Below are 12,567 nucleotides of genomic sequence, written 5' to 3'. Positions count from 1 at the left end.
CGGCAGCATTTAGTCTGTGTTTTACTTCAAAAACATGAAAGGTTGAAAAGTGTCTAGAGACATTTGAAGCTGCGAGTCAAATAGTTAGTTAAATTCATACACTTTCAAAGCAAGGTCTTACCGTCATTTTACTGCGTGAATTTAGCACTAATGTTGACATCAACAGAAACGGCCATGGTAACACTTCACGAACTTTTAAATCTAGAGAAAAAATGTTTATGGATTACTTAGTAGGCTAACGTCGATCATTGTTATTTTCTCGAAATACTTTCGAAGTATTAGCACGACGATTGAAATTTTTATAGGCCTACCATATGTCCTCTTCTCTCAAGAAAAAATGGTCCTCCCGAGGACTCTCAAAATGTTCAAATATCCTCTTTTTACGCGTTTCGATTGAGTTGCTTATACTTTCAACAAGACTTTTAGTCGAGACTTGTTTATTTCCAAAAAATTACTGTGGCCACGAAACATGCTGAAAATTGCAACCGAACGTCGCATGTAAAAAGGCTCTTTGATAAAGCATTGTAAATCGTCACTCATAACCGGGAAGTCGAACCGGAACTTAGTGAACCTGTTTTGGGTAAAATTTTTTCCGAAACTGAAGGATCCGAACCAAAACTGAACCGAATAATTTGAAAGAACCTGAACCTTTACCGAACCCGAACCTGAACCTGTAAAACAAAGCGGTCCACTGCAGCATGACGTCACAACTTGTATTTTACAGGGACAAGTTACACAATGTTTAAGATTTTATTAAATAAATATGAACATAGATTAGTAAAACTTCGATTTTTTATTTTGAGATATTTAAATTATGAGTTGCTGCTTTTTTAATGCGCCAAGTAACTTGGATTAAATGACTTACAAAGAATATTCTCTACATTTTTTAAACAACATTTTTAGATTTAACGCAACTTATATTGTTCCAAACCGGACTTAATGAACCAGTGTTGAAATAACGATGGTCGAACCGGAACTTTTAAATTGCTATAAACCGAAGCCGGAACTGAGACGGATTCCGATATAACCCTTTAACCTGAACCGGAAAAGTCAAACGGTTCGACTCATGGGCGCCCCACGGGGGGCAAGGGGGCACTTGCCCCACCTGGAATTTCAAAATGCGATTATTAGTATTATTTGTAAGTGTAATATTGTATTACTTGTGAAGGTTAAAAAATGTTATACATTTTCCATTGCCCCCAGTGGCGTATCCAGGAAAGGCGGGATTCTTACCCCCATTTTGTTAAGTGATATTATCGTGTTTTGTTCGTTTATGTCATGGTTTAACAAACTGTTCGAAGCGGCGCGATTTTTGAGTAATGTGGTCACTCGTCTTAAAGCTACTGCGAAACCAAATCGAGCGCAAAACGCCGTTTTTCGTCTTTTGTTTGGTCGACCGTAAACGCTGGATAGTTTTTCTCTTTCGTTATTCGTTTTAGGTTGACTGATTAGCAATTAGTGTGTATTCGACAATTGACAACGCTAATTTAAACATTTTTTTTCTCGCCAAAAACGTCGAGTTAAGCGCAGTTAATGTTCCTCGATGTTCGGCCCTGCGCAAATATCCGATGTTGGTGTAACATCGGCATTTGTGTAACTGAAGCAGGTTCTTAAAATGAGGTATGATGGTGAGTGTCGTGCACGTTTCAAAGTCTCCATTTTTATGTAATGATAGTTAACATACTATAAGTCTAAGAGAGTGGTTCACTCCACCTTTTATGGCTTGCGGCACCCCTCAGAATTAATAAATCGACACCTCTACAAGATTTTTTCGATAGGTAATTAGGATGTGACAATAAACGGAACTGAAACAACACACATCAACTCTCCATAACGTTGGTAATATTTGTATTTATTCCACTCTAATCGTACACAAAAGTTGAGCAAAATTTATTCCTCTATTTATTTTTTTATTTTTTCTCTATTTATTTTTTTCGCCTTAAGTTAACGATTGCACAGTTTCGCAGCTGGCGCCTGACAGGATTATCGATGATGCACGGTCGCAAATGCTTCTAACTGGGCGTTAGTTTGGCGTTTTATAGCGTCATTATTCATTAACGTCAGACAGAAAATAGGGGAAAAAGTGAAAATTCAGGCCCCCCCCTTTTTGATTTTTTGAATACGCCCCTGATTATGTCCTCTTTTGGGGTGTTGAAAATATGGTAGCTCTACATTATTATGTTTTTAATGACAATCATTTTAATAAATAAAACTAATGTATGTGTAATACATATCGTGATATTTGTAATTAGTATTCTATGATATTACCAGCTGTTACTGTTACTCTTTTCTTACAGAATACGAATAAACTTGTAAGATTTCTATGAGTTTATCCACGCGTGTTCGGCAACTTTGGCCGTAGACCTTATGTTGGCTTCAGTCACTCGTACAGCAAAACTATTTGCTCCCTTAATGCTTTATTATACTGCAAAATTATTACTTTTTAGCACATTAACTAAGTAAAGTTTATTTCAAAGAATCGCAAGCAAAAAGTCGTTCGGTATGACAGCCCACGAGGAGACAAACATTTCTAAAAAAAGACGTAAAAGCCGAGGTCGTTGGCGGTTCTCAAACTTGGGGGGCTGGTTTAGAATCCTACCACAATGCACATTATTTGGATTAGGATGTGGGGTTAGCGTTTGGGTTAGTATGGGTCAAGTGTTATTATTAAATAATGAATATAAAAATACTTGACCAACCCTCACCCAAACACTAACCGACACCCTAACCCAAATATTGTGCGTTGTTTTAATAATGTGGTAGGATTCTAGACCAGTGCCAAACTTGGGTATACCTTGACATCGTTTTTAAATCCATAAACGCCCAATTGGCTTTTTGTATATATAATAGGATTCCGAACCTCAGTTGTGAAAAAACATGATTGCACACCCGGACATCTCAAAATTTGTCACTGCACTGCCCAAGATATAGGCGTAAAGTACAACAAAATACACACCTCCGTGCAAACTGGTACCAACAGACCATGTAAATTATAAAACCTGATTAATAATAGTATGCATTTTGATGTAATTCAATATAAAAAACTGTAAAAAATTATATGATGTAATTTAGTGTTTTATTGTTAAAAACATCTAAAGAATAATTAATATTTGGATTACTAGAGGTATATCATAGTATAATATTTTTCTGTAAAACTAAATGATGGTGTTTGAACCAGAGGATGGATATACTGAAGCATATAAAGGAAGTGGAGTACCATCAAGTGCACCAGCTGGCCACACTGGTGATCCTAACCTTGATTTAGAGTTTGAGCGACATCGACAAACTATTCCTGACGCTGTCCAAAAGTATTTACATTTCTTTCAAAAAGCAGTTAATGAACAAAATGTATTTGAAATTGAAAACTACTATGAGAATGGATGGAATCACTTAACAGAAAGATTTTATATGACTGAATCATGGCCGGAAGGTGATGCCATTCTCCCCATTATAGGAAATGATTCAGTATTCCTAATCTTGTACAAGGAACTATATTTTAGGCACATATACGCAAGAATTCAAAATGGACCAACCCAAGAACAGAGATTTAAATCTTATTACAATTATTGTGATCTTTTTAATTACATCTTAAATGCTGATGCACCAGTTGTGTTAGAGCTTCCAAATCAGTGGCTTTGGGATATTATTGATGAATTTGTTTATCAATTTCAAGCTTTCACACAATATCGATGCAAATTAAGCAAAAAAACTGCAGATGAAATTGATATATTGAGAAATAATCCAAAGATATGGAACATTCATAGTGTTTTGAATGTGCTGCATTCATTAGTGGATAAATCAAAAATAAATGAGCAGCTAGAAGCTTATAACACTGGAATGGATCAAGATTATATTGTTCAGGTTGGAGGAATGTTTGGCCGATGTCCCCTTTATAAGATGCTGGGATACTTCAGTTTAATTGGCTTGCTTCGACTTCATAGTTTGTTAGGAGATTACTTCCAAGCATTATCTGTTTTAGATAATATTAATATTACTAAACGCAGTACTGTCTATTCGAGAGTCCCTGAATGTCAAATTACAACCTACTACTATGTTGGGTTTGCTTATATGATGATGAGGCGCTATCAAGCTGCAATAGACACATTTTCAAGCATTCTGACATACATACAACGTACAAAAACCACTGCACTGCAAAGATCAAGCCAATACAAAAAGGATATGATCAACAAGCAGACCGATCAAATGTTCAACTTACTGGCCTTGTGCAGTACACTGTACCCTGTTAGAATAGACGAGTCTCTTTCCCAAATGATGAGAGAAAAAGTAGGACAAGACAAATGGCTGCGCATGCAAAAAGGGGACAAGGTTGCATTCGAAGAGGCATTCTCATTTGGTTGTCCAAAATTCCTTTCTCCTGTTGCTCCTAACTTTGATGCAGGACCTCTTAACTCCCATAAAGAGCCAATGATTCACCAATGCAAGGTATTTTTAGAGGAGGTTGAGCAACAGGCCCAATTGCCAACGATACGTAGCTACTTAAAGCTTTATTCCACCATGCCTGTTGCCAAACTGGCAGAGTTTTTAGACATGGACATAGATGAGTTTACTGCTCAACTTGTTTGCCTCAAGCACAAAATGAAAAATGCAAGAGTTGATAAAGATCAAGAAGGAAGACTGGAAGTTGATTTTTATATTGACGGTGACATGGTGCACATTGCAGACACTAAAATCGAACGAGGTTATGCCGATTATTTTATCAAGCAAATCCATAAGTTTGAAGAGCTTAACAGAAGTATCAAACTGCTGAAGTAACTTTTATGTATTTGAGACTTTTTGATGGAGAAATTGACCTTTATTTGCCGGAGTTTAAACTGTGGTGTTGATAAATATGTAAATATTATGATTCTTTATGTGCCTGTAATGGAAGTGTTTGAGATTGGCGTTACAATTGTGTATATAGTTAAAATCCCAGAAACATAAACACTTACTTCAACATTATTTTACAAGTCATATTGTGTATAAAATTTGAAACTTTGAAAAAATGTTTTAACTTGTTTAATATTGTCCACCAATGTTTGGCATAGATACCAAATAATTTGATACAGTTTCCCCTGTACTTTATGTTTCTTTTGCTACATAATCCCAGGTTAAATCACATAAGCATTTCATAAAAATATATATAATGTTTTTTAATAGAAAATAAGTTAAAATAGTTGAAACAATAAACAAACCAGATAAACACAAATCATAAGTTGGCAGATCTGTGTAGCATTACATGTGTTATTCCATTGCAGGTTACCAGGCAATAGTCAAAAAACAAAATGGATTCCAAGATTATGAATGTTCGTGGTAATTCCAGTTTCCAAATTGCAGCTACAGACACACATGGCAATGAAACCAACCTTGTTGTCAGTTCTGATATGCAAATTGAAAAGATAAAAGAAATGATTGTCAAGCAGTTATCATTGGAGACCGAAAGTGCATCAAGCTACAGTCAATACAAGTTAGTGTTAGCTCAGGAAATGCCCAGAAGCCTGTGTGATGACAAAACTGCCAAACAAGAAACATTGGAGGACGGGGATTCAATCCTTTTAATCAAAAGCAGAAGTGCAAAGCAACCTGTTAGCTCACTGGTGAAAGATGGACTTGTCTCACATGATGGTCCAACTCAGACTGCAATTGCTCGTGCTACTGAAGGACTGCCCTCCCTTGGGGAAGAGAGTGAACCTAAAGTACCAACAAGTAGTTCTGATCTTTCGGCGTCATCGCCATCACAGGTTGAACAGACTTTAAGGCGTGTTTTGTTGGCTTTGTTAGAATTGTCATACAAATTTGTTGAGTTTGATCGCGATTCAAGTGTGCCAAAGAACTCCGATGTAAATCCCGATCAGTTAAAGTCTTTAACAGAAATGGGATTTTCTGAGGCTCATTCTATAAGGGCTCTTCGATTAAATAATCACAACCAGCAGCAAGCCACCGAATGGGTTCTTACCCACCAAGAAAGTCATTCTTCTGGGGAAGTGGGTACTAGTAGTGGCCAAAGGGGGGAAAGCATGGAGGTTAGTGCATCACCACGACCTCGAAGAAGTACTAGGTCATTTAAGGCCAATCCGACACATCTAGCCACACTTATGGATATGGGGTTTTCGGAGCAAGACAGTATACAGGCCTTAAAAGCCAACGGAAACAACCCAAATAGTGCATGTGAGTGGCTATTAAGTGACCGCCCAATGGAGAGTGATGACGAAGCTGGAGATGAACCACTAAACCCCAACAGCGAGCTGTACAAGGCTCTAGTTTCAAACCCAACCATCCACATAGGACTTCACGACAGGAAAGTTTTGGAGGCATTGGAGGATATGGTAGAGAACCCATGGAGAAGAAACAATTGGGCCTATGAAAGTGCTGTAGGAAATGTTATTTTGCAAATTTTGAAGCTCTATAATAAATACTCCACTACTGCACCACAAAATTGACTTTAGCACTGCTTTATGTTGTCACTGTGAAACTTATATTTTCCTGCAAGTGTTATTGGTGTCAGTTTGAGATACCTTTTATTCACCAATATCAAGAAGAACAATATTTGAAAATAAAATACAAACAAAAACAAAATTTTGTAATTCTTTTAATAGATAAAAATTCAGTTATGTTTAACAAAATCTCATATTTTGATGCTCTGCACAGCCTAGATATATGCTTGCTTTAGGTTTTAAAAAAATTAAGTAAGCACATATATATATTTAGTATTTCCAAAACCATAATCTGCAAACCAAAAAAGCTATGAAATGGAAGGTGTATTTATTTTCCCATCTACTTAATGTAGTTTATGCAAAAGGGATATGAATAACAAAGTTTGATATCCAATTATAAATGTAAGGCACATCAAAAGTTAAAATCATCATTTTGTGTTTTGCGTTTTTCTCCAAAAATTAATGTGCTCTAGTAACACAACTAAAAATTCAGTTGGGTCATTACGAGTTTGGGCAATAAAATAGCATATTGAACATATATGTTTGATGTCTTATAAGCCACCAGAAGCAGTTGTCACGCAGCAACTTTAAGGGGAAGATGTGCGAGACAGCAATGAACGTCCACGATTGTTTCCATATGAGTCATGGTTATGGTGACCTCCACGTATAAGGCCGAACACAAGCACGGTTAGGATTACAATAAACAGAAAATAGCTGCTGTGAAGTAGGCGTGAGTGCACTCTTGATCTGGAGTCCTGAAATCCATATTTTATATAGCATATTTAATTTCTCAAGTAAGACAAGTATAAACTCAACGCTAAAATGAACATTTGGAGTATATATACATATAAATGAATATTACTACAATTTACTACGAACAACATATCGGACTATTAATATAATTTTTTTTGTTGTTGTTTACTAAACGTACAGTTGACTATGATATTTATAAAAATAAGTGATTATGGGTCATTGGGACAAAATCAGTTAGTACAATACGTTAGTAAACTGTGCTAAAATTAGAACATAAAAGGCTATAGGATGGTTCGTTGCAGTCTTCATCAGGGCTGCGGAGTCGGACTCGGGACTCGAGTAAGACCTTGTAAAACTACCCAAGTCCCGAGTCCGACGTGCGCATGCGCAGTATCAAATGTTGAAGCTGATATGGCCGCCAAATGGAAATGGTAAAGGTGGAATATTATATGGCGGAATACCGTGTATTGTGAGTGAATGAATTATATGACAACCCTATAAGTGGATTGCTGAATATCCACGTTATTTTAGTTACGTAAATTAGTGAAATACAGGAGTCGGACTCGGGTTATTTTTAACCGACTCCGCAGCCCTGGTCTTCATACATCATAACATTGTTTCAATACAATAATACATAACATAAAGATTGACTTTATTTAGCCGAATCTCCAAAATCCACTTATGCAATTGTGCCCTAGGGTTACCACTTAAAAAAAAGTTAAATGACCAGGGTAGTAATAAATTTGTTACTTCACACTTACAACTGTTAGTAAGACAAATAACCTCTCATCTTCTTCATGATTGATCTTAATTAGCATTGACGAGCATTCAGGTGGTAAAGTAAAAGATGTTGGAACAATTGAAACTAGGTTCCCAGAAATTGACGATATATTTCCCTTTTTAATCTGACAAGTTAATGGCCTCCTATAAACAAATTGTGGAATGTTAACTATTTATCAATGTTGGCATAGCTTATTTATAACAGAAACCATTGAAATCTCATGTCACAATAATTATGAGATGCAGACCATACCTTAATACCACTTATTCTTACAAACATTTGAGTCACCGGGTTGGGCCTTATCATTTCTTGGCAACCTACATTCTTATTGACATAATTTCTTCTTTGTTTATCCATTTTTGCAGTTTGCCCCGGCCTAATATATACACATAAAATCAGTGTCTCCCCCACCATATTGAAAATCAATCAAGAGCTTCAAAAAATGCGTACTAGGTTTTTACCTATGACTTACCAAAATGTAGATCACAGATTGGCAACCTTTAGAATTGAAAGAGCCATTTGCTTGTGTTTCTAAATCTACTCTACAACACATAATTTGACCATAATTTAAGTCAGTGAGTTTTAACTTAGAAAGGTGTCCCGAAGGGGGGAACCAGTTTGATCACAGGGGTTGGGCACCCAGATCATGACCACCAAAACTATATTTCCACAAATCTTGGTTAGGTTTTATTCTGTTTTTAAGACATTTTAGCTTTAAAGTCCTGTGCTTAAAATGACTATTTTTTTAAAATGCACATAATATTAATTAAAATTTAACAGACCTATTCTAATAACAGTTTTTACGAACTTCAAAAATTATCTACAAATGTTATCCCGCTTCTCAAAAGTATTTAGGCCTTTTCTGTTTGATAAGTATGTTTAAGGCTTTTATACTTTTAGCTGGAATCTATAATGTTAAGAAAAATGGCAAACTGTATTGTGAGAGCATATCAAGATAAATATATAATGATACTTTTTGTGTTTTTTAGGCAGACCTATACTCGCTTTCATCATCTTTAAATTTTCCATGTAGCCTCATAAATAATTATCCCATCTATCCTGGTTCTGTTTTCTGAGAAATTAAAGTAAATTATCTTAATGTTATGAAATCAACGAAAACAGAGTTGATTTAATTGTGGTATGATACTTAGGTAATATATGAGGTGGAGCTTGATACACAGGAAAATTTCAGGAGTGGGGGTGGTTAGAAAACAACATAAAGAACCATTACAAGTGCTTTGTATTTAATCTTACCCTTAAAAATTCCCATGATAATAATAACAATTTACATAGTCCATAAACAAAAATCCGTATTAGAGATCAATTGATATATCACTAAATTTCAGCCAATATTATACTGTACACTTTTAAAATAGAGTTTTCGCTCGCGAGGGTAGAAAAATGCCTATTCAGCAGATAACTGCATTTTGACAAAGATTTTTAGTAACGTTATCAAATCATAAGTGACATGCGTGCAACTGGCATCCACCCAATTACTATTGCAAGTAATGTAAAATTTAAAACCCTTAAGGCCGAGTATGTCAAGGAATCATATATTTCAAACTCACTTTTTTCATGCCATGCAAAAAAGTTGTGCTTCCTGTACAATTATTTAACAAAATATCAGACCTCTACTTTTGAGTTGTAAAAAATCGGTTATTAGTACTGGTATCAGTGGGCAAAGATTACGCAAATCAGATATCGGCATGGTTTTAAACAATTGATTTTGGTTTATCTCCAACCCGTAGTGCTACTAAAACTGTCATGCCTACCATGTCCTCCAATATCCTTAAATATTGCGATTATATAAAAGTTGTTGTGTTAAAATAAACCATCCTAAACAGTACCTGACAAACAGATTAAGTCATTAAAGTGTGACACTATTTCCCACATTACACTTATTCACAATATGTTTTTCTAAAGGATAATGATTTGATTGGTTTTATGTTAAATTTGGTGTTAATACTACTTCAATGCTGTCCTATGCTTTACATACAAATTACAAATGTTACACATGGGCATTTGGAGCACTGAACTATCATTTTTTTGTAATATGTCTGTTCTAAAAATACTAGTAACACAATATTTAGCTTTTGTGCTGTAGTTTTGCTCTTTGAGTGACATTTTTACAATTTTGTTGTTTGTCCAAACAAAGTATCTCAGGAATTAAAGTTTAGCCAATTTAAACCAAAAAAAAACAATTTTTTCATACAATTAATAATAAACTTCAGTACTTTAGTGCTGTCCTACTAATTGGAAATCAAAAAAAAAATACAGAATTGCTATAGGTATGATAATAATTTATTAGCTAAGGGTGTACAAAACACAGTAAAATTACCAAAGGGGGCACAGTGAAAAAGGTCAAGAACCACAGGTCTAACATGTCACAGGAGCCAGAGCACACAGACTAATGAGTCCCATGTTGCTCTGAAACTGCAGGTTTCCAACCAATGCTTCAACTTTTAAAAAAAATTGGTACCAACATATATCTGATAGAGCTAATACCTATTATTTCTCAGTGCATGTAACTGATTAACCAAAATAACCTATTCTTGACTTACGGTGAAAATGGAAACATGTTTTTGGGTGCCTTTATTGTCAAACAAGCTGGCATAGTCCAGAGACAACCATTCTGGTGCTCGCAGGAGGGGGAATATGGCATGTGTGGATTGATGGTCAATTCCATTGAGCGATTACCCATAGAACCTTGGTGTAAATAAAGGTTACAGGAATAATGGATAGTTACCTTACCTTTGTAAAATAGTCAGTGAAGTGAAACATGACCTAAAATTAACTTAAAGAAATGTAACATAGTACCTAAATTCCAGGGTATTTCAGTTTACAGATACTTTGTCCATGATAACATTTAGTTAAATTTTAATGGTGAAAGTAGCAATACGCCATCCATGAATATTTTTCTATGCACTATTATAAAAAGTTTATTCCATAAAATAAAGATGAGGGATGCAATAACAAATTAGGTCTAGCTAGTTATTAAACAAAATAACATCCACATACTGTTTCTATCTTAAAATAATTACCAATAGCTACTAACAGAACAGAACATATGTACCTGACAATCCCATTTGATGTCCATTTACATACATTCTGAAAGATGTAAATGTTATGCTGCTGTTCATCGGAACAAATAAGTGCACGGAGATAGACAATTCTAGGGAGACATTTTTCATTTCTTCTGTGTCGGACAAGGCAGTGTTGTTCAAATGGTATGTTAAAGAACCATTTGGTGGACAGTAATGTATCTTTGTAAGGTTTTTAAGAAAAGTATTCCAATCCTAAATAAATAAATAAAATATACTGGCACGCACCATGTATAAAAATATACTATTTAGTTTTGATGTATGAGTATTTAACTAACATTTTCAAAAGGTACATCAATTTACTGGTCTAAATTTTACTAAAAAATAAAACAAATGAATGACAAAAAATAGATGATTAGTGTTTACCTCCTTGGTGTCAGGATTGCGGATGTTGTTTAGCTTGATGTAGTAGGCAAAAGATATGAATGCAACAGCCATCATTCCAAGGCAAAATATAAATATGACCAAGGGAGGCCTTGTTGAAAGAAAATTCCTCATATTCTGTACAGGCCGATCAAGTCCCATGGCAAAGCTTTTAATGTTTCAAACTGGACTATTTAATAATGAAATGGTTTTGTTGCATATTTTGCACCAAAGCATTGGAAATGATCATAAATACAGAGAAGATGGTCAATATGATATTTCTATTGACTGAAAAACAATTATAAAGTTAAGTTATTACTATTACTATTAAGTAACCTACAATTCCCAAACTTTATTCTTTCTCGCACCACTGAACAATTCCTCAAGTTGCCAGGAACCCAGATTGAAAAATTTGGAAATTGGGGATGCAAGACATTCGCTAAAGTGCATATTGGAAGTAAGCTTTTGCCCACCACTGGTTTGAAAATCACCAATAGGTAACCCCTGTAGTACCAAATTAAGTAAACTGATGTTTAAATGCACAAACTATTTATAAAACTAGTCCAAAGGGTTTTTCATAAAATTATACTTATATTTATGAAATTGTATTAATACTGATTTACAACTAATAGCCAAATACCCAATTAGTTACTTATCTGCAACCCATTCTACAATATGTGGCAGATACAAATCAAGATATTTTTCAAGCAAATTGTGATGTGCATAAAACTATGACTGCACACCTGCACATAATAGATCTTGGCAAAAACTGCAATGAAATGCACCTTGGTCTAGAATAGAGATCAACCAATATCACGTTTTTAACCAATAATACCCAATACCAAATTTTTTATATACCCGGGAAATGTTCAAAACCTGAATTAATTGAAAATAAACTCCAAACAACGTTTTAGTTTATATACCTTTATTTATTATTTTGCATATTAACTTAATGTAATATGCTAAAACCCAATTTTTTTTATCAAAAACTGGGTAAGTCGTTTGTTGTACAGGAAAAATTATATCATATTTTCGTAATAAACTATTGGCCAAAGTATCGGTCTACATTGCATTTTAAGCCCAAATATCAACCGATATTATCGGTAAACCAATATATCGGTGTCTCTAGTCTGGAACC

At 34.9% G+C, this 12,567-nt stretch overlaps 3 protein-coding genes across 3 annotated transcripts; 2 read left to right on the top strand and 1 right to left on the bottom strand.

Moving 5' to 3' along the window:
* Positions 1-3,129: 3,129 nt before the first annotated feature.
* On the top strand, positions 3,130-5,255 carry LOC146137842 (eukaryotic translation initiation factor 3 subunit L-like). The gene has a single exon (XM_083393376.1). The coding sequence runs from the start codon at positions 3,160-3,162 to the stop codon at positions 4,771-4,773; it is 1,614 nt and encodes a 537-aa protein (XP_083249502.1). The 5' UTR covers positions 3,130-3,159; the 3' UTR covers positions 4,774-5,255.
* On the top strand, positions 5,255-6,656 carry LOC146137841 (ubiquitin-associated domain-containing protein 1-like). Its single transcript, XM_083393377.1, has one exon. The coding sequence runs from the start codon at positions 5,283-5,285 to the stop codon at positions 6,435-6,437; it is 1,155 nt and encodes a 384-aa protein (XP_083249503.1). The 5' UTR covers positions 5,255-5,282; the 3' UTR covers positions 6,438-6,656.
* LOC146137840 (transmembrane protein 248-like) lies at positions 6,499-11,958 on the bottom strand. The gene is made up of 5 exons (XM_083393378.1): positions 11,433-11,958; positions 11,039-11,261; positions 10,527-10,671; positions 7,946-8,108; positions 6,499-7,186 (listed from the first exon to the last, which is right to left on the bottom strand). The coding sequence occupies exons 1-5, from the start codon at positions 11,589-11,591 to the stop codon at positions 7,019-7,021; spliced, it is 858 nt and encodes a 285-aa protein (XP_083249504.1). The 5' UTR covers positions 11,592-11,958; the 3' UTR covers positions 6,499-7,018.
* Between the last annotated feature and the right edge of the window lie 609 nt (positions 11,959-12,567).

Source organism: Ascidiella aspersa, chromosome 7 (assembly GCF_963924565.1).
Source record: "Ascidiella aspersa chromosome 7, kaAscAspe10.2, whole genome shotgun sequence".
Lineage (NCBI taxonomy): Eukaryota > Metazoa > Chordata > Ascidiacea > Phlebobranchia > Ascidiidae > Ascidiella > Ascidiella aspersa.
The sequence above is the reverse complement of the archived record's forward strand: the minus strand, read 5'-3'. Positions and strand labels throughout refer to the sequence as shown.

What these genes read in the sequence shown, in the direction of transcription:
- LOC146137840 (XM_083393378.1), bottom strand. Translation starts at nt 11,591, where the DNA reads ATGGGACTTGATCGGCCTGTACAGAATATGAGGAATTTTCTTTCAACA. An exon ending in AACATGTTTCCATTTTCACC is followed by an intron (nt 8,109 to 10,526) that starts GTAAGTCAAGAA and finishes ATTTGTTTATAG; the next exon opens with GAGGCCATTAACTTGTCAGA. An exon ending in TATTTGTCTTACTAACAGTT is followed by an intron (nt 7,187 to 7,945) that starts GTAAGTGTGAAG and finishes TATGGATTTCAG; the next exon opens with GACTCCAGATCAAGAGTGCA.
- LOC146137842 (XM_083393376.1), top strand. Translation starts at nt 3,160, where the DNA reads ATGATGGTGTTTGAACCAGAGGATGGATATACTGAAGCATATAAAGGA.
- LOC146137841 (XM_083393377.1), top strand. Translation starts at nt 5,283, where the DNA reads ATGGATTCCAAGATTATGAATGTTCGTGGTAATTCCAGTTTCCAAATT.